Raw genomic sequence first — 22,660 nt, 5'->3', positions numbered from 1 at the left:
CCTCTGTGCACTATGCGCCTCCGCTCTGTGATTTTACTTGGCCTACTATTTCATGACTGAGTTGATATCGTTCCTAATTGCTTACACTTTGTTATAATACCACTAGCAGTTGACTGTGTAAAATTTTGTAGCGAGGAAACTCCATGACTAGACTTGCTGCACAAGTGGCATTCTGTCACTGTACCAAGCTGGAATTAACTGAGTACCAGCTGAGTGACCCATTCATTCACAAATGTTTGTAGATGCAGTCTGCATGCATGGTGAACACCTAAATTCAATTTGGATGGAAGACGTTATAAATAAATTAGGGTGGCTCAACACTTTTGTAGAATACTATAGTTATTGTTAATATGTAGCATTTTAAAAGGTTAATTTGGTCTGTCCATTAGTTCAGGATATCCAGGTGCTTTTTTCAGCATACAGAATAATTGAAGCTGCATTGTATCAGTTTTATATTACCGTATATTGATAAATTATACGCGCTAGTGTCAGAAAAACAAATATGCAGATGCCATCTATTCTTGAAACCAAATGAATTATTTCAGTGACATTGCCTTTGACAAAGAATCATCTGTTGTGTGCTACATGTAAAAAAGCTTAACTTCACACAATGCCCAGGCCTCTTCAGGCATTCTTCAAAGCTCATGTAGCTCCTGTGTAAACATGACTCCCAACAGCTACCTGTACTGTTTAGTATATCAACATTGGTTCTGTTTAAATAATAATATCTCAGTAAGGTTTTTAACATTGAAGGTTAAAACTGTTCAATGTGCCTGACTTGCATTAAAAATATAGAAGAGAAGAAAAATCATATCAAGAATGTCGTATATTATTGTGCAGATCCAAAAAGATTTTTCCTCTGATTTTATTGCATACATAATCAGTGATGATCAATGATACTCTCTGTAAGTGTAAAGTAGTTTAAACAAGACTTTGCATTTAATCATCAGTTGTTATTATTATTCTCTGGTTCCCTTCCACAGTGTGCGATTTGTCTTGTCTTCCTCCCCTCACCTCAGCCAGTTACAGCTCTATGGCCCTTCCTGAGACTGGTTCTGCTGCAGTTTTCCTCCTGTTAAAAGGGAGGTTTTCTCTCCCACTGTCACTAAACCACTTGCTCAAGGGAGGAAGGGGGGTGTAATTGTTGGGGATTTTTTTCTATTATTTTAGGGGCTTCACCTTACAGTATAAAATGCTTTGGTCCTATATAATGCTATATAAATACAATTTAATGGAAATGTTTTGAATTTCTGTCTTGCTTCCAGCCAATGAAGGATCTATGCTCAGACAAAGTACTTGGCCCGTACTTCTCTGATGGGAAGCGACGTGTGGACTATGTTCTGACTTACCACATCCAAAAGTCTGGCAGCACACGAAGACGGTCATCGAAGTTTGGGGATAACAACTTCATACGACGACTTCGGCGCAGCCTGAGCAAGAGAAGCAGCCAAGCTCCGATACAACCAAAAGAAGACCCAGAGGTTGCCGCACAGGAGCATCAGACTGACTATCATGAGGATGACAAGCGCTTTAAACGGGATGAGTTTGAGGAAAACCTCCAGAAGACAGGGCTAGAACTGGAAAAGGATGAAGGGGTGAGAAGGGAGAGGGCTGGGGTGAGGGAAATTGTTTGATTAGGGTAATGTAATGATGACATTTTGATTTTAACATAATCCTGTTAGTTTTTGCTCACGTTTATCCCTGCTCTCAGTTAATAACAGGACTGATTTGCTAACAAAAAGTCCTCTAAGCCAGCGGTCCCCAACCTTTTTTGCACCACGGACTGGTTCATGTCCGACAGTATTTTCACAGACTGGTCTTTAAGGTGTCGAAGACAAATACAACAAAATAAAACCAGTACCGGTAACAAAAAAAAGAAGATTTATTCATAACACACGGTAAAAGACCCAGGGAAACCGAGTTAACAATAAAAACTGATTAAAAACCCTGAAAACCATAAATTTCACACCCGAGCCTCAACTTTCGCGGCCCGGTACTAAACGACTCATGGACCGATACCGGTCCGTGGCTCGAGGGTTGGGGACCACTGCACTAAGCAGTATGCGCTGATTCTCGATAATCAGCTAATGGTGATATTTCATTTCTTTTGCACTTCAGAAAACTATTAATCCCTAAGGAAATTCATACATGTGGTCAGCTGCTGCCGCACTCAATAAAAGGCAACAGTCACTCTATAATGAGTTGATCCAATAACGAATACAAAATATATTCATTAACAATAATTCAAAATAAAAACACACTTCCTCCTGAGGGTCCAAGTTCACCAACAATTGAGCTTGCCTTTTTGATTATTTTATTTAGTCTGTGAATGTTCTTTTTGAAACAGCACCCCCAGCACAACATAGAGAAGCATACTAGGAACCATCGACTGTTAAACTCACTCCAGCAGATTTTAAGATACTAGCCTCCATAGGGAGGTCCTTCCTGTAGAGAAGGTTGGTGTTAGGGGTGGGTTTTGATTATCGGTTTATCGATTAAAATCGATTCTAGCTTGGATAACGTGATATCGATTCATTAAAATCCTGAAACGATTTTTAATATAAATTTATTTTAGCCGAAATGCCAGAATCTCAGGTTAAACCTCACAAAATTTCAACAACCACCAAACAGCTAAAACAGTAAATGAGAGCAGGTACACGGATTCTTCACAAAGACGTAAACACAAAGCGCAGACAGCCGACAGATCAGAATCAGTGAGATGTCGGCTTTCTCACCCTCGGGGCTGAAAGCCGACAGCTCACTGATTCTGATGTTTTGGCGGGTCCGCCCTTTTTGCGCTAGATTCTGAAGCTGTAGGTTTTTTCTCTCTCCACCACGATAAAATCACACTTCATGCACAGCTCTCTCTCTCTCTCAGTACACTTCAAGAACAGTTTCCTGTCTAAAAATCTATTTTCTGTATACTTCGCTTGCTTGTTACCCACAAGTCTACCGTTGTTTACAGCGCTGTCGGCCGCTGTTTTTTTCCTTTTACTTACTTCCGAAAAGAAAACCTCATTTCTGCTGTTCAATAGGCTACTGAACAAATTTAAACTTTAAAATTATGCAAAATTGCAAAACGCTTAGCTGTGTTTCTAATAGAACCTCTGTAACTTTGCTCTGCTTCACTTCAGCAGCATCAGGTAATGTTCATATGTTGATTAATGGTTTTCTTTCATTTTTGATCTACTGCAGAATGTTTTTATAAAATCCCAGGCCAGGAAAATCACCTTCACGTTTTTCTGTGTTTTATCCTCAGCTACTTTGACACAAAGGCATCTGCTGTGATGCTTACACCTTTGACAAAGTCTCACAAGTGTCAGCTTTCTTTTTATAGATATAAAAATATGGAAATGTACAGATGCATGATCTGAATTATAATATTTCTGACTGTCTGAGGCAAAATTTCCCTGATTCGAATCGAATCGTGGATTGAATCGATTCGGGACCTTGTGAATCGGAATCGAATCGATTCTAGAAATCAGTGATGATACCCAGCCCTAGTTGGTGTTTGGCTCACAGTCCAGTTTATTGTCTAGTAGGAACCCCAGATATTTAGAACGCGAGTATCTCTACAGATAAAGATACTCCAAATTGTCATTCCTGTGGCGTTCAAGAAGACGAGGACTTTGAAGTCGTTTTTTTGTTTTTGAAGCCCTTCAGTCTCAGATGCCATCTGATGGTTATGGGGCTGCAGTCGGCAACAGTAACTGCCTTAATCTGAGTCGAGGATTGTCCAGTGTCTTGGCGGACAGCCAATTGGATCCTCTGGCTCAGGACTGGTGACATTTTTTGGGGTCTTCCACTTGACTTTTTCGTTCCATAACCCTCAGGATCATTTAAGAAATTCCAACTGACTGTCTTACTGCAACCCACCGTCCCAGCAGTGATGGCACGCTGCAAGAGACCCTGCTTGTGCAGCTGAACAATCCGACAACGTTCAAGAGGGGAAAGTTTCTTCACCTGACAGAAAATGACAGTGAATCCAGATTTTTTGCACAGATTTACAGATTTGGCCTTTTAAAGGCATGTGGTCCAAAACTGTAAAACAGCAAAATATTTCAAAATAAATATTTTTCAAGGTAAAAGAGTGCAAATGCATTTATAAAAATAAAAGGAAGGAAGAAAGAAGGAAAATTAAAAAAAGGAAAATGAAAGGAAAATAAAATTAAAAAGATGTTTTTTCTACTGGGTTACACAGTCTCTCCTGCATTAAGTCCAGATGGGTGGGTGTTTGATGCTACAAAGCTGACTCAGAGCTGTAACATCCTCCACGAGTATGGTAGGGAACATATTGCATTATTTAATTGTAATAATAATATAATAATATAGCTTCATAGTGATTACAGGACATCAGACTACTTGTTCTCATTGCTTAATAATGCAGTATAATCATATAGAAATAAAAAATCTGAAGTTGTGCGCTATTTGAGCATGTTGCCTGCCTGCAGCACTAAAGGACTCCGCGAGAGACGTCTGTCTTACCCTAGCAGCACCTGTCCCTCTCCTCCTCTTCAGTTCGCCTCAACATAAGCTCATTATATTCTGTGATATGATTTACTACGAGGTGTTTGATGAGGTCAGTGGTGTTGCAACAATACCTCACTGTCTTGACACATGTATCGCAAACCGCGTCTGGGCTGTTTGCGGAGGTAAAATACGTCCACACATGACTCCGTTTACGCTCAGCCATTGTTGTGAGTGCGCACCCAAGGGGCTGCGACACATTTACACAACTGTGTTTTGCATATGACTATGAAAGGCGGAAGAGGAAGTAGTTCCTTCCAATTTAGATGATCCAAATGATATAGTTTCTTTCCACTGCGTTCCTTTTAATGGGAAAAACTACAAATTTACCCCAGAGTTCTAAAATATCGATATTTTAATATGAGAATCAATTCTAGAACATAAATAACTGGTATCGGAAGAATCGATATTTCAATATCGATCCGCACACCACTAGTCAACACACAAACAAAGACACAAAAATAATTAGAAAATGTAAACATCAACCAAAGTATCAGCAGTGATTTAATAACTTTATGACCTCTGTGAAAATAATTTCCACATCATTTACTGTAAATAATACAGTATTCAGGGCCTTTGTATCTTATCTTCTGTACCTTTACCACATGTTTGACTAGGTTTAGGTACTGTACAAATTCTACTGATTGAAATATACTGGACATTCAATGCTAAGATTCAGCATACCGTGTTCGGGGCTGGGATTGGATAAATTCATAAAACATCCAACTTTTATGTATTAATTTTCAAATTGCATTAATAAAGACAGGCATCATGTAAAAAATAAAACTGCACATTATCCTCGATAATCATTTATGTGCAGAAGGAATGTGTGCACTCACGTATTAAAATAAATTAACTTAAATAGTGTCATCTCCAGTCTTAGCAGACACGAGAGAACTGACAGCTATTATTTTAATCACCATGTCTCAGTTCTTTTAACTCTTTTATTGTAACTGGGCTCAGTGTTGGTTCAAGCTTTTATTCGTGGAAAGCCCATTAGCTTACAAAAACGGTAGCTAGTGTTGCGAAATCAGTTTTACCCCAGTTCTTTTATTCGTCGAGGGATCCAGAAACGGCACCGGAACTCAGTAGTTATTTTTACAAAATCTTTATTCATCTTTATTCATCTTCATTTAAGCATGCACTTCTAGAAGGGAAGACGAGGCCGGTGTCCCTCTAAAACAATCTTCACCTCTTTGTTAGTCACAGCCAGCTTTATAGAGGCAACCCTATCATAAATCCCCCACAGTGTGCTGCAAACTCTGTCTCTGTGTGTATGCACGAGCACGTAAGTGCCTATGTGTGTGCGTTCCCGTGTGTATGTGTGAGTGCACGTGAGTGAGTGTGCATGTGGATGTGTGAGTGTATCAGTTAAAACACTGTGGGTGTGTGTCTCTTCCTAGGGGCCATAAAAGTAATCTCCTCACCCAAGTTAAACCAAATTCATCTACACAACATAGAAAACAGAGTTAACATATTACAAACACTGAGACTCCCACTCTGCATCCACTGGGCCATTGTCTTACATTTACAGATAAGGTGGAGAGTCTCCTGCAAGCCTGCTTCTAAGTTATGGCAATTATGAGTTTTTATTAAAGGTACAAGCATCAGCATCAGCAACCCCCAACTGTAGCTTCCTGTCTCCTTTTATGACAGCAGACCCCCAGTGTCAATAAATTCCTTTCTCCCTAAACAGTTACACACTCTCTGGCCTACAGCTAAGCCAAACTGAAACACAGAGACAAATCCTTTCCTATTCATCTAATCTAAACAAATTTAACACATTACATTCTAATAATTTTCTTGTACTCACAAATCCCTCTTTTGATCTGCCCCATGGCAGATCAACAATACTCTAAATCTGTTACTAAAAATGTGTTCATCTAAGCTCTCCCCATGTCCCAAAAGTGTCATTATGTCGTCTGTGTTTGATTTGCTCCACCGTGACCTGTGATGTCAGAGTTGCTGGAGTGATTTGATGTCTGTCCTTCTATCTTCTGAGTCGGGTGATTATCTGCTTCTCTTCTTTCTTCAACTTCCGGGGTGGACTACCCGTCAGTCGTTGCATGGATCAGGGATTTATTCTGTCCCTGTACTGGGATCCATGTAGGGGGTCTCAATCGAGTCCCCCTTTCTTGCCAAGAGCCTTTCTGACCTCCTAGGCTCTTCCGCCACCGCACACTGGTTCCCGTGGTGCCAGGTCTCGCCGTTCCTTTCAGCTGGACTGGGTGTGAGATCCTCTCCACCACCTCGAATTCTCTGGTCCAGCTTGGGCCCAACCTCTTCTTCTTGAGCCCCTTCCAATAGACCCAATTCGTCTCTGGCACCTGCTTACAGAACCATAACTCCATCGCTCCACCTGCAGCTGAAAAATGAATCTCCCCAGAAAACCCTTTTTTGGCACATGGACCTTGTCATGCATCAACCCCACACAATTAGAGATGCACAAGAAAGTTGCACAATCTCTCAAAAATTCCTAGGGCTTCTCCCTTGGACTAACTCTACTTCCAGCCTGTAACCAATTCATAAGAAAACATTAGACAGTGGTTAAATGTTAAGCTTGTCCAACTCCCAGCTCCACCTGGAGCCTGTATCCTGGAAGACAAATCTGTTAAACACACTTCACATTTGCAACCAACTATAGATCATAAGAATAATAAAGTATTCAGCGTAAAAGTATCATGTGCAGATTTTCTCAAATCATCAAATCACTATTATTGCCATAATTTGTCCCAAATCATGAATCATCCCAATTTATTCCACAATTTAATCGGTGACTTTCCTTAAACAATGTCACTCCACTTACTATGAGCTCAGTAGTGGCCAGCTAATGAGCCCATATTCAACTATTCAATTAACACTGCATCTCTTATTTGTTTTCTCATGTCACTTGTCTGTTTTCTGCTGAATCCTCTACATGCACTCTTAGAAAAACAAACATTAACAACACACATGGATAATCCTGATGGTCAGACGCAGGTCAACAGGTTCCAGAGGTGTTATAAAAAGGTCATAAAGTTAAGCCTGCTGTAAAAGGAATGACACTGATTTCAACACAGGATGTGTTTCAAACTATTTTCACTTCTCCCCCATAATATTCAACATTTTCCCAACGACACAGTGTAATAGCATAATCAACATATAGCCTGTAAACACAGTTCCCTTCACTCATAAACCCAGTAATCCTGTAGTAGAAAGAACATTAACCATTAGTGTGTCCTGCTGTAACTCACATAATCAAACACATGATTAACTCTCTGCTGTAGAAAAGAAATGTAAATGTTAACGCTGCGCACAAGCCCATGAATAACACACCCCTGACAAATTCACAAACACAGAAAGTGGCATTTAAAAGGTTAAATCATCACACAACCTAGGATGCTGCTGTCATCTTCCTGCTCCTGTAAAAGAAACACATAAATTCATCCACCCTTTTGTCCTGTCTAGGTGGAGATTAACCTTGAGTAGTGGTCAAGTCTTGTAAGCTATTGTCAGCTTTTACCAGTCAGTCAGTTTTTTTTCTCTCACTCATTCATTCATTCATTCCTTCTTTGCTGATAGTGGAAATTATCGTCGCATTTTCATTTCCACCCACAGCAAAATGACGTCATTTCAAAAAAAGAAAAGAAGAACTTTTAGATTGGATTATCTCGCTGAATCCTTTTTGGGCAGGGACTCTCATTTTCTAATTGTCCCAAATAAGCGGCTTTCTCCAGAGCCCATTGTAATTTTTGGAGAAACTCACTTGCAACGGTTTTCTCGACGTGTTGTATAGTGCTTTTAATTCCCGTCGTGCAGATCTGCTTAAAGAAAAGAAATTCACAAACACAAGTCAGTGCACTTGCTCAAAACAAAAATAAAATAAAAATAAAAAAACAAAACTGTCAAACAAAACTCTCAGTGCACTGTCCAAAAAACAAAATAAAAATAAAAATAACAGATCAAAATGAAAAACAAAATTAAATAAAAATACAGAAGCCCAGTCTTAGGACTTGTCCCAGAATATTCTTTTTCTAACAGGTGAAAACACACCAAATCTAAGAGTGGGTGCCATGGTAAAACCTTCCCCATACATCAGAAACAAAAACAAAACAAAACAAAAAACAAAAAAATCTGCTAGTTTTATTCATTTAAACTCTGGCTGCAGGATTCTGTTCACCCCTGTTATCATGTTCCCCAAAATAATACTAATTCAGTTGTCTATGTATCAGTTATCAACCCACTCAATAAACCAGACAGGATGATGATAACAGTATTGCCTACTTAAGATTGTGTTTGATCCTAATGAGCTTCATTGTGTGTGTGTGTTAGTAGGGTTAAGACATTTTCTATTTCTGTGTGTCCTTTTATGTACCTTCCCCCTTTTTTCTGAAACAAAACTCCGTTCAATCCAAGTTTTGTTTCAGAAACATCTAAATGAAAATCTCTGTCTTAGTCATGCACAGCTAAACCCCAAATGCTTGCAGGTTACCATCGGCAACCACGCTGTGTGTTATTAACCTTCTACAAATACCCTCTTTGGATGTGTGACACTTTATGTATGATTTTTTATTCTCTGTAGTGCATATCATGTGCATGTGTGGTGTTGTCTTTCCATTTTCTCTAACAGCACTCTTGCATACCTCAGTGCTTATCTTCCTCCCCCTTTTGTGGTGGTCTGGACACTTTGTCAATCCTCCACTTCAAGGCAGTCGCTTGTCTCCCTGGATTCCTTAACCCAATTTGATTCCCCACACTAAAACAGCATTCCTCTTCTTTCACTCTGGTCCTCTCTCTCCGTTCTGCTCTCCCACTTTGCAGTCCAATGGCAGTCAGTTCTCTTCAGTTTTGTCCCATGTATACTCCCACTGTCTCTTTCATTGCCATCTTGCTCCAAACACGGCAAATGTCAAACTCCAACAATCTTCTCAAAGGTCCTTCACACACCGTGAAGTTGCAGCTTGCTGGAAACGCATCTCCATTCATCCAATCAAGATGACGGATCTTCTCTTTCTGATGCTGTTTGCCCATAGTGCTGCTGGACCTCTCTGCTCAGGTCTCTGGTCTTGTCTCTTGGACCACTGTCCACTGTTGATGTTCATGGCTGTGCTTCTGGAACTGCACTCTGTGTCTTCAGGGAGAGATTAGCTTCTTTGGAGCTTGCTTTTTCAGGATGAGGACGAGAAGCTGCAAAACAATTCAGCCAAAAATTCTGGCTGGGGTTTCTATTTTTGTTTTTATTTTTAATTTCTAATGATCTTAACCTATAATTTTCTTCTGACTGCTGCCCGTGGAGAATTGATCCAGGTCCGTTCCCCACCTGTAATCGAAAGACTGAGAGACTTTCATTATTCAGTGTGACTGCATATGTTTTCATCACTCCTAAAGCAACACATCTCCACTTATTTTGTTTTGAACTCTATTGACTTTAAACCCCAAAAATAAAATTCCTATTTGTTCTTAACCGCAAACACAAAAAACTTCTTGATGTTGTTGTTAATTATTTTCACCCACCATACTCCAAATTATGTTTTCTTTTGTGTCCAGCAGGGGAAGAAGGTGACCTGTAGTGTCACTGCTTTCCCCAGTTGGAGACAATTTCTCACTCACACTTCCACACTTTTTATTTTCTTTGTTGTCATTATTTTCTTTATCTTTTTCTCTTTTTTCTTTTTTTTTTTACCCCATTGTTTTACGTCCACACATTTACCTGTTAACTCACTCCTCCAACCTCATTTTTCTTTCACCCCAACAGCTCTCATACAGTCAACATTTAAATTCTCCATTCCTCCTTGAGTACTTGATCACCTTTAAATGTCACTATTAATTTCATCAATTTATTTATCATTAACTTAACACTAATCCACTGTTTAGCTTTCTTTATTTATTTTAGTTCATTTTCTCCTATTTGATCACTTTGATTTCTTAACTATTATTATTTCACAGGAAATCAACTAAACTACTTTTTTCTCCCTCTTTTGTCATCAAGTAATTCACACACACTCACAGGCTGGTCACTCGCCCCCACCTTTCTTTCTCTCTCACACACACACACACACACTTTACTCCTCCTTTGTTCTACCTATAAACCCGCCCCTCAAGGCTGGCTCACACACACCTCATGCTTCTCACAGTCCCATTCAAACTTTCTGCGAGACACCTTCTCTGCTGATTCAGGACAACGCCCCGATCAGCACAAAGAGCGGGTGCCGTCCGCTCTTGTACGCCTAGGACAATTAGGCTCACGATCTTCAGATCGCGCCACATTTGCCTCACGAATTATTCAAACTGCGCCACGGACTGGATACCGCAGTTTCTCTTCCCCATAAAAAATAAAACCAAATTAAACCCCCCAATTGACTTCACAGTTTGCAACAATTCGTGACACGGCCTCCTGCCGCGATTTCTGCACACCACAAACACACACTTTTAGACCCAAATTCTTTTTGTTACTTTAATTGACTCCCGTAATTCAAACGAGACGCCGACTCTAACGGCGCTTTGACACACACACAACGCAGTCTACAAACACTGCAGTCAATGAAGCAACTTGCCCCCACTTTCATGCAGGTTATTAACCGCGACTAGGATCCAACACCTAGTTTTAGTTATTTAAGGCGCCCTCACTACCTAGGTTACCACCCCGGCTATAATCCCAAGGACGCGTCCGAAGGAGGGTGTAGTTGCCAAACTCTGAGCACACAGCCGTCAGCTGCGACGAGGCCTCTCAGCCCCGCTTTCTAACTAATAGTAACACGTTTCCTGCTTTAACGCAAGGAGGACGGATCACACACCGCCACTTTTTCCTAATAACTAAGACGGATCACACACCGCCACGGATGAAACACCGATTCTATTAATTACTAACTAAGACGGATCACACACCGCACTAAAACGGATCAAACACCGTTTCTTTAACATACTGAGTGAATTTACACTGAGACACGCTCAACTTGGCGAACAGATAATTTAGGCTTTAAACAATATGCACACTTCGAAAATAAACAGGTGGTGCTTACCTTTTAATCATGTGAGCTAGCTCTCTGTTCGCCTCGTTTCACGATCTCAGCTCTGCCAATTCATCCTCTCTGGGCCTCGAGCGAATCCCGGGGTTTCGGCACCAAAACTGTTGGGAAATCAGTTTTACCCCAGTTCTTTTATTCGTCGAGGGATCCAGAAACGGCACCGGAACTCAGTAGTTATTTTTACAAAATCTTTATTCATCTTCATTTAAGCATGCACTTCTAGAAGGGAAGACGAGGCCGGTGTCCCTCTGAAACAATCTTCACCCCTTTGTTAGTCACAGCCAGCTTTATAGAGGCAACCCTATCATAAATCCCCCACAGTGTGCTGCAAACTCTGTCTCTGTGTGTATGCACGAGCACGTAAGTGCCTATGTGTGTGCGTTCCCGTGTGTAATGTGTGAGTGCACGTGAGTGAGTGTGCATGTGGATGTGTGAGTGTATCAGTTAAAACACTGTGGGTGTGTGTCTCTTCCTAGGGGCCATAAAAGTAATCTCCTCACCCAAGTTAAACCAAATTCATCTACACAACATAGAAAACAGAGTTAACATATTACAAACACTGAGACTCCCACTCTGCATCCACTGGGCCATTGTCTTACATTTACAGATAAGGTGGAGAGTCTCCTGCAAGCCTGCTTCTAAGTTATGGCAATTATGAGTTTTTATTAAAGGTACAAGCATCAGCATCAGCAACCCCCAACTGTAGCTTCCTGTCTCCTTTTATGACAGCAGACCCCCAGTGTCAATAAATTCCTTTCTCCCTAAACAGTTACACACTCTCTGGCCTACAGCTAAGCCAAACTGAAACACAGAGACAAATCCTTTCCTATTCATCTAATCTAAACAAATTTAACACATTACATTCTAATAATTTTCTTGTACTCACACTAGCTTGTACTAAAATATGAATACATAATATTTTCACAAGCTAAAAAGATCTTAAAAGAGCGGGGCTACATGCCGTGATGCTAACTAACATTAGTCATGTTAGCACCTTACCTTCAACAGGCGTACAGTTCTCATTTCACTGCAAAGACGCTTCATTCTTCATATATCCGTGTTGGACAGAGTCTAAATGCCGAAGCTGAAAGACCTTTGCACAAGCACACACACTTCTTAGCTTAGCTGTGCAAAACTATGTGCACAAACAGGAGTGTAAAAAAAGGCAGGCAACAAGCCTGTCTGTCTAACCAATCAGAGACCTCCTTACATCGCACCGTGTGGCTAATTTGCATTGCTCCGGGATTTCTGAAATGAGATCCAGTCTTTAAGTGATAACGTGATGAATCCTGCTTCCGGGCCCAAACTACTCTGTGTTTAATGAGGCTTTTATGTTTTTTACATGTTTTAATGCTTTGTATCTTGTTCTATTTAATCTCAACAAGCTCCTAAAAACAGTCAGTGATCATTGTTGGCCTCTCTCTGGTTTTATTACCGCTAATCATTTTAAAGCTCAGTTTTTAAAACCTTATGACCTAACTACAGCCCAGCCCATGCAGCACTATATTAATAACTAACCTTGTACTGTGGATGGATTATCTCAGTTGTTCTCCCGATTGAAGTTTGGCCCATTTACAGCATCCTGCCATGTGATTGCATTTGTCCCGAACCTTCGGGAACCCTCACGTTAACTTTTATTGAGTGGAAAAAAGTTATTGTTCATTCTCCAGCTTCACTGTTTATATTATGCTAACATAGCTGTGTCGCTAGTGATCACGTAGCGACACAGCTATGTTACCCAAACTTCAGCAACCCTACCTATGTCACAGCTGTTTAGTTTTCTGTCTTCATTTATGTTGGAAGTGATAGTAGAGCTGTACGTCTTAATTTGTTTCAGAAATCTCTCAGTCAGAACATGGTATATCATGTTTACGTGGAAACTAGCGAGCTAACTTCCTGCTGACTTCTAACTCCATTAAATTTCATAAATTCGGTTTTCATGGATGACTGGATGTTAAACTTAATTGTTACACCTGGTAGAGCAGCAACGCTGATCATTTTATTACAGATGAAAGAATTTAAACAGTTTTTAACTCTCAATGATGCCGCAGTGATCGTGTGACTTGGGGACCTGCAGCGGAGTTTGGGCCCAGGCACGGCTAATGACGTCAGACTTAAAGACAGGACTTAAAGACAAGGATAGCTAATCCGATAGTTATTAGTTAAAAAGTTAATTCACAGATTTGCTAATATAATGGACTACTTGCACTAAGGCATGTGACGTATTTCCGTTTCCAAATACTACCGCTTGGGCGTTTCCGGTATGTTTGTTTATCTATCGGTAGCTACGCTAATGTCACTTCAGAATGAGTATAAAAAGGAAAGTATTTAAAACAGAACATTTTCAAAAACAGGAGAAGAAATACTCCGAGCATTGCTGTGTCCCACTTTGTTCGGCTTCAGCCAAATTTAACGGCACACTAAGTTTTCATGGCTTTCCGACCCATTCCGACTTGAGAAGACAATGGCTGGTAAACATACGCCGGGATCATTTCACGATTACCTCTCACACCAGGGTCTGCAGCAGACACTTTGCCAGTGATCAACTCATAGAGCCAACAACCCTTGATGGTCGAAGGCGGCTTATTAAAGGTGCTGTACCAACACTTTTTGAGTGGAATAGCTATAAAGTTGAACCACCGCGGCGTAGTGTTTGGGAGAGAACGGAGCGACGCCCTGAACTAGTTCCTCCTGACGATCAAGAAGAGCACAGTCTTACAAGAGATCATGACTACTGCTCAGTCCCTGAGCCGTCTGCATTGGACATATCTGCAGGTAGTTAACTACCTCCTTAGTTAGACAACTACCTAACACTATTATAACAGTGTCTAACAAAAAAAGTGACATTAGTTAAGAAAACCTCAACTATAGTTTCGGACAACATAAAACACCGTTTAAAAAAACATGTAATGTAGAGAATTGACATCAAATGAAGGACATAGCGGAGTAATGTAGTGTTTGCATTTGACGTTAGCTAACGTTTCTTTGTCGGTTAATTTACGTTTTCTTACCTTCGTAGTTGTGTATATATGATGCAGCATATAACTTAAATCCTTTATCTAATTTGCTGGCGGGGGTAGTCGTCACTCTGCAAATCCGATGAACATCAATGATGTTCAATTTTGGGAGCTCTTGTAGGCAGCGAGTGTAGAAAGTCGCCATGGTTTAACCATACCGGAAGCACTGGGGCAGGACTACATAGAACGCGGAAGTGATTGTGCAAGTAGTCCATAGCAAGTCTGTGAGCTAACAGGAAAGGGAAATGCATTTTCAAATGAGGAGTGGAATCACCATTTTTAATGTGATAAATAAATCTTTGATTTTTGAATCCATTTACTTGTTTACCTTTTAAATTGTATTTTTCTTTGTTTGTTTTGAAAATCAGTTTTTTAATTAGGAATTATAAACTGATTTTTGAAATGAGGTTTTTATTGAGAGTTTCATTGTTGATTTTAGAAATCCATTTTTAATATTGATTGATTGATTGGTAATTTATTTCAAACATGCAAACAATATACAGGTACATTTAGAAAAGAAAATAAGAGAGAGAGAAAAAATACTATACAAAAAAAATCAATACATTTCAATATAGCTACCGTTGTGATTAATTTACATGTTGAAAGGGAGTGGGAAGAAGTAAACACTTATTTAATCCCACCCCTTTGCCATAAATTATCAGTTAATATTTAGTCAGCTTCCTTGCTGATATAATTTGTAATAAAAATAGTGAACAGATTTCTGATATACTATATACTATAATATCACATCATGATTTATTTTTTTATTTTTTTATTTTTTTAAATAGAGACATTCACTTAATTTCAATATTTTCCTTTTGTTTATAGTTCGAGAAGATCATATTTTTATAACTCTTTTTGAACAGTTTTATGTTTGGACATTGCTTTAATTCCATATTCAGACTGTTCCACAGTTTCACTCCATGAACAGAAACACAAAAGCTTTTTCTTGTAGTACGTACCTTCCCTGTTTTGAAGTTACAAAAACCCCTTAAATTATAACTTCCTTCTTTCAAAAAAAGACATACTCTGAATATTACCTGGCAGTTCTTTATTTTTTGCTTTGAATAGAATTTGTGCTGTCTGGAATTTCACTAGATCAACTGCAAAAATAGTGAGTTTGTATGTTCCCTATAACCTGCAATGTGGATGATTCGAATTGCTTTTTTTTGAAGAGTAAAAAGTGAATGTAATGTGGTTTTATAGTTGTTGCCCCAGACCTCTGCACAATAGCTTAAGTATGGTGAAATCAGTGAACAGTATAGAATATGAAGTGATGTTCTGTCGAATATCAAGTATTTATTAATGGATTAATAATTCATTTTGAAATATTGATTTATAAATAGTGTTTTTATTTTTAATTAAATTACTAAGTAATAAATTACTAATGTTTCTGTACATAAAATAATTAATAATGAATTCGTAAATGAATTTACAAATACATATCTTATTGCATAATTCATTATTCAAGCACAGAATCTCGATATGTGTGACTCATGTGGGTCCTCCATACTCCCTGTGTTACTCCGGGTACACCAGCTTCCTCCCACAGCCAAAAGACATGCACTTAACTGGTGAATCCAAATATCCCCTAAGTGTGAGTCCAAATGGTTGTCTGTATCTGGGTGGGAGCCCAGGTGGGTACCCCGCCTCTTGCCGTATGGTAGCTGGGGTAGGCTGGCTCCATCCCCTGCGATCCTGATAAGGATAGGCTCTGGATAAGAGCCTCTCAGAGTTATTTCGTTTTAGTTATATTTTGTTTTTGTTTTTTTTAAAAACAAAATCACAAAGGTGTTCTTTTGTGATTTTGCTTCCATCCGTTTTTGTAAAATTGTGTCATTAGAGGACATAGCATAGATTTTCACTGCTATGCAGGTAATACTCTGCTTTATCTCTTCATAAAGCCATATAACACACCAGTTAGTTAAAATGCGGAAAATTTCTTAAAGACATAAATGAACACAGAGTTTTATAGGGGTATGGGCTATCATGATAATGATCAAAATCAAAGCGTACTCTGAGCACTCTGTTTCCTGACTTTTGTAGCTGATGAAAAAAATATTTAAAAAAATACACCAGGATGCTTCACCTCAGTCTGTGTAAATGGTTTGTGAATTTTGTTGAGATGCTAGGCTTAGATCTTGATGCCTAAAGGTCAAACTGGCTCAGAATTGCATAGGGGTATTTGCATCCTTTTATAATTGCTTATATCTGTACTTGTTATTGCTCACTGTGCATAAGTAATGGTATATATAAAAGTGATATTAACTCTGCCCTTATGGATATAACTGAATTAAGTTTTACGTTAAATGATGAAGAAGGCTCTCTGCAGAAACACATAAGCATGTTTTTAACTTGATTTCTGCTAAGAAAACAGTAGAATGTGTATATATTGTGTTTGTGCACTTTGCAATTTAGGATGTGCTCTTTTTTTGGAATTAATCCGTTAGAATTTTTAATTATGTTTTTTTTTTACTGATACTTTTGAAATATCCAAACCTCTGTTGTATTTCAGAGTACTATCCCTGGAATTGGCTTTTTAAAGATCCACGCTCCTTGGAATGTTTTATGTCGAGAGGCTGAATTCATGAAACTCAAAATGCCAACAAAGAAGGTACTCCACCAATTATTTCCCATTTCTAAAATATGAACTCAGTGTTGCTGCTGTGCTTTGACTTCAGAAGTGTACAGATGCTGTCCTGTAGCACAATCCTTTGCGCAAAATACAAAATATCAGCTGACTCAGTCCAAAAATATCCACTGTAAAACAAATAATTGGAATAATTAGCAATAATTATCACACAGTCCCCTATTTGTATTAGTTTGTGCTTTTCTTAAAGTTTTTTGAAAGTATCTCCAATAATGTAGTCCAGTTTTCTTTATGATCGCTGTAGTACCTAAGTAAATTATTTTTAAATTTATTGACCATCAGCCTGTTTTTAATAAACTGACAGCAAAATGTATGTGAAAGAACACAGCAACAGAAGGAACTACAGCTCTCTACACCTTAACCTTTCAAGGCTCTTGAAGTGAATGGCTGGTAAACACAAAATGAAAAAGTATATATTACATTTTAGCTCTTGGAATGAAATCATTATTCAATCAAATTGCTACTTTTGGGTAGTTTTTGGATTGTTTGTTTGTTTGGTTTTTTTTATTTTATTTTATTTTATTTTATTTTATTATTTGGATCTCCTCTGCAGGTTTACGAAGTGAAACAAGGCAGCAGTGTGGTGGAGAAGATCAGGATGTTCATTCACAAAGTTACAGCCCCTCTCCACCCTAAAGTTAATACCAGCCGATCACAGTGTGAGAAACCCCTCTCTCATGCCTTCTCCAGAGAAAAACAGCACCTGTAAGTAAAATATCTGCTTATAGTTATAAAGACAATTGAAAAATAATATATCTCAAACTTAGGCTTTTACACATGTTCTTAGGCATACACTATAGAACCCGTGTGTTGTCTCTGAGTTGTCCAGTTTGTTGACAACCACAAATTTGTAGCTTGTTACTAATTTCCAATTTCAACTCCAAAAGTTGATTCTGTTCATCTGGACGTAGCATTTTCAGTGGGAGAAACGTTTCGTCACTCATCCAAGTGACTTCTTCAGTACAGTACTTCTTATAAACAGTACATTTACTGTACTGTTTATAAGATTGGGGAAACCTGCAGTCAGCTGAGACTGAAGAAGTCACTTTTTACTTTTAACTGCATTTTCACGTTTTACAAAAACCCACCCCGTGGTTATTCACAATACAGCAAAGTAATTAAATGATAATTTCTCTAATTTTACACATTTAATTCTTATGGTTTAAGACCAAAGCGTCATGCTTTGACGCTTTGGTCTTAAACTATTTTAAGAGCTGCTTTTCTTTCATTGGCAGCATTTCTTTATCTTTGTGGGAACGGCAAACACACAATTATCCCATACATGATGTATTTGCCCAAAAACAAGGTTAACAAATCATCACTTAACAAGTGGATATTATTTGTTGACGTAAAATGAACTATCCAATTAATTATTAATTACATTTATTAACTTGAAAAATGAATGTGTGTTTGACGTATACCTTGACATTCAAAGGGCTGTGCATAAAAATATCTAAAAAGAGAATCAAATATGCTGGTGCCTACTTCCATAAAGTTAAACAGAAATTGCTTGCATCTTTAATTACATACCAACTGATGATATCCAGGTAAGTAAATCTCCAAAAGTTTATTCTGTTCATCTGGACGTAGCATTTTCAGTGGGAGAAATGTTTCGTCACTCATCCAGGACTGCCTAGAGCTTGTACGTCAGTATGAGCAAACAGCACGTAAGATGGCGGATAACAGGAACCACCTGAGATTCAGTCTCAGATGCCGACAAAACAGGATTACTCCTAAAAGTCTGCAAATGAGCTCTTCAGTTAAAGGCTTCCGGGCAACAAAAGTCCTCCAGAAGGCACAGCATCAGTTGCTTAATGAATGGGTGAGGCAAACAAATTTTACCATTGACATGCTAAAATCTCAAGAAGAGCGGATGCGACAGAGACTTACAATGCTTCTAGATGAGAATACTCTTAAAAAGGTGTTTGACTTCACTGAGAAGGCTCGTCTAGCACAGCACATGAAGTCTCAGACCAGGCAACAAAGGAAGTTTGACTTACTTGTTGTATGTCGGAAACCACAGCAAAATACAGAGAGTGTCCTCAACGGCCAGAAGAGAGAAGGATGCAACACCGAGGATGTGGACAAGTGGGTGAAGAATTTGTCTGTCAGACAGCTCACTCAAACAGAGAAAAACGTCCTTGCTAAAGGGTTGAATTTTGCTGTCACGCCGAGACAAATCCAGCTAGTGGACCTGATCACAGCCACAGAAATAGCAATTTGAAACAACAATATTGCAGAAGTGGAAGCAGAGCAACTATGGACAAAAGTTTCAGCCTGTCTCAGCAATGCAAAGCCCCCAGCGTCCAACATCACCATGGAGGAGAGGAAGACACTCACATCACTTAGTAATGACAACAACATTATCATCCTTCCGGCAGACAACTGTCACTGCTCAGTGATGAAAATACTTATGAGCCCCTGAAATGAGACCCAGGTAGTGGTTATAGGTAGAGGGTGATAGACTGTCTGAAGCAGTTAGAACAAGACAATGTTATTGACCGGACCTCATACCACAGGCTATACCCAGGGGAATCTACACCAAGTCTGTATGGTTTACCGAAGATACATAAACAGGGTGCACCTTTAAGACCGATTGTCTATATGATTAACTCGGTCACCTATAACATCTCCAAGTTTCTGGCTTCGATCCTCAACCCGTTGGTAGGCAGCTCTGAGCACAACATCCAGAACACTTTGGATTTTGTTGAGAAGGTGAGAGATGTCATTATGGAGGCAGATGAAACCATGGTCTTGTATGATGTTACATCTCTCTGACCCCAACCTCAGCAACAGGACCACTCTCAGCATCGACCAAGTGTGTTCGCTTTTGGAACTGTCTACCATTCCACCTACTTCACATACAAGGGTCAGTTCTACAGGCAGAAACATGGGTGTGCCATGGGCTCCCCAGTTTCACCCATCGTGGCCAATTTGTACATAGAAGAAGTGGAAAACGGGGCTTTGCTATCCTACCCTGGAACACCACCAAGCCATTGGTTCAGATATGTGGATGACACCTGGGTGAAAATCAAATCTCAGGACGTACCACATTTCACGGATCACATTAACTCAGTGGACCGACACATCAAATTCACCAGGGAGGATATGAAAAGTGGCAGGTTAGCCTTCTTAAACTGTGAGATTTCCATCAGTAATGGGGGACATCTAAAAGCTGATGTGTACAGTAAACCTACGCATATGGATCAGTATTTAGGGTTTGACTCTCATCATCCACTGGAGCATAAACTGGGTGTCATCAGGACCCTACAACACAGAGCGAACACCATCCCCACAGACACAGCAGCCAGGAAAGCAGTAGAACATCACATCAAGAAGGCCCTGAGTAAATGTGGTTATCCCAGCTGGACTTTTTTCAAAGCTGGGAAAGCGCCTAAAGAAAGTCTAAGGAGCTTGGAAAGAAAAGCGTCTGGACTTCTTTAAGTTACTTGAAGACGTTTCACCTCTCATCCAAGAAGCTTCTTCAGTTCTAAGGGTCAAATGGTGGAGAGTCCCAGATTTAAACCCAGTGGGAGTATCCCCCCAAAGAGGGACAAAAGGACCCCCTGATGATCCTCTACCTAAACACATGAGTCAAGGTGTGAAAACGGGAGTACAATGACCTGGATGACTGAGAACCTTCACAGACATATCGCCTAAAGAAACCTCCAGCCGAGCCAGGAGAGAAGGACAACCGCTGCCTAAGCAAAAACCTGTAGTGATCCCATATGTGTCAGGAGTATCGGAGCAGTTGAGACGCATTTTTTCTAAACACCGGGTCTCTGTGGCTTTTAAACCCCAAAACACGCTGCGCCAAAAATTGGTCCACCCCAAGGATCGGGTCCCCCGTCACAAACAGAGTTACATAGTGTACGTTGTTAAGTGCCAGGAGGATTGCCAGGATTTTTATACATCGGGGAAACAAAACAACCTCTGGCCAAGTGGATGGCACAACACAGAAGAGCTACCTCGTCAGGCCAGGACTCTGCAGTCTATTTACACCTACAGGTCAGTGGACACTCTTTCAATGATGAGGATGTACACATCCATAGAGAGGAACGCTGGTTTGAGCGCGGAGTCAAAGAGGCCATTTACATGAAAAGGGAAAGACCATCTCTGAATCGAGGAGGGGGCCTAAGGGTACATCTTTCGCCAGCTTACAATGCTGTGATTGCAGCCATTCCCCAACTCCCTGTGAATGTACTCATCGCCATTGATCAGTGGGCTTTGTTGATTAATGGTCATGAGAATTTGCATAATTATGATTAAGGAACTGACCTCCCAGCCCATTATTCCTTCAGTGGGCTGGTTTCAGTCATTGTGCAAATGTTCTGTTTATAAGATTGGGGAAACCTGCAGTCAGCTAAGACTGAAGAAGTCACTTGGATGAGTGACGAAACGTTTCTCCCACTGAAAACGCTACTTCCAGATGAACAGAAACAACTTTTAGAGATTAACTTACCTGGATGAATGAGCACGCATCGAGATGTTCCAGTTTCATTATGTATAATCAAGGCATTTTATTTTCAATATGAATTATGAGCTTTTTGCAACTAATTTAGGGATATAATGTGATTTATGAGAAGCTCTGCTCTGGATAATTCTGTGATATTTGGTTTAATACTAAGGTCAGTAGCCTCCATTAAGCCAATCAGTTCTCTGGAAAATCGTATCCCATGCCCTAGAACAGTGGTTTCCAAACTGTTTTGCTAGGTGCCCCCTTTGTTTTATAAGACAATCTTCCCCACCTTCACCACCCCGTCAAAAACCTGTCCATTATGCTAGCAGTGTCCAAGCGTTCTTTTTAAAAAAAAATTATTATTATACAGCGCCCCCTGCAATGGGGGCGAGCCGCCCACTTTGGGAACCTCTGCCCTAGAAGATCATTTAAACCTTTGCGTGCGTAGTTAAGAGGTTTAAAAAAAACTTGCAAGCCATTTAATTCCTCTTTAATAATAATAATAATAACTTTATTTATAAAGCGCTTTCAAACAAAGTGCTGTACAACTAAAGGGATAAATAAAATAAAAGCGATACATAGCAATACAGGTAAGAGACACAATACAAGTTAAAAACAATAAAAATTTAAAAACTAAAAGCCATAGAACCAAGACATATAGCATAAGGTCTTCAACTTAGTTTTAAAAACCTCCACAGAGCATGCCTGCCGAATATCTTGAGGGAGGTTGTTCCACAGAAACGGGGCACGAAAAGAAAAAGCACGCTCTTCAATTGTCTTTTTTCTGGCTCTAGGAGCTTTTAGAAGGCCAGAGTCCTGAGATCGTAGAGCACGAAATGGAACATAAAGGTGTAAAAGGTCGGAGAGGTATGTAGGTGCCAATCCGTTTAAAGCCTTGTAGGTGAGCAGCAGGACCTTAAAATCTGCTCGAATCTGACAAGGTAGCCAATGCAGAGATCTCAGAACAGGGGTAATGTGCTCAAATTTCCCAGTTCTTGTTAAA

At 39.7% G+C, this 22,660-nt stretch overlaps 1 protein-coding gene across 2 annotated transcripts in view; it reads left to right on the top strand.

Moving 5' to 3' along the window:
- ano1a (anoctamin 1, calcium activated chloride channel a) overlaps nt 1-22,660 on the top strand; it is a 70,398-nt gene that overhangs the window by 14,145 nt on the left and 33,593 nt on the right. For both annotated transcript variants that reach the window (XM_063470595.1, XM_063470590.1), the window contains exons 3-5: nt 1,266-1,595; nt 17,064-17,162; nt 17,752-17,903. In XM_063470595.1, the coding sequence (XP_063326665.1) occupies nt 1,266-1,595; nt 17,064-17,162; nt 17,752-17,903 (581 nt within the window). The remainder of the gene's footprint in view (nt 1-1,265; nt 1,596-17,063; nt 17,163-17,751; nt 17,904-22,660) is intronic.

This window comes from Pelmatolapia mariae, linkage group LG1, assembly GCF_036321145.2.
Source record: "Pelmatolapia mariae isolate MD_Pm_ZW linkage group LG1, Pm_UMD_F_2, whole genome shotgun sequence".
NCBI classification, from domain to species: Eukaryota; Metazoa; Chordata; class Actinopteri; order Cichliformes; family Cichlidae; genus Pelmatolapia; species Pelmatolapia mariae.
The sequence above is the reverse complement of the archived record's forward strand: the minus strand, read 5'-3'. Positions and strand labels throughout refer to the sequence as shown.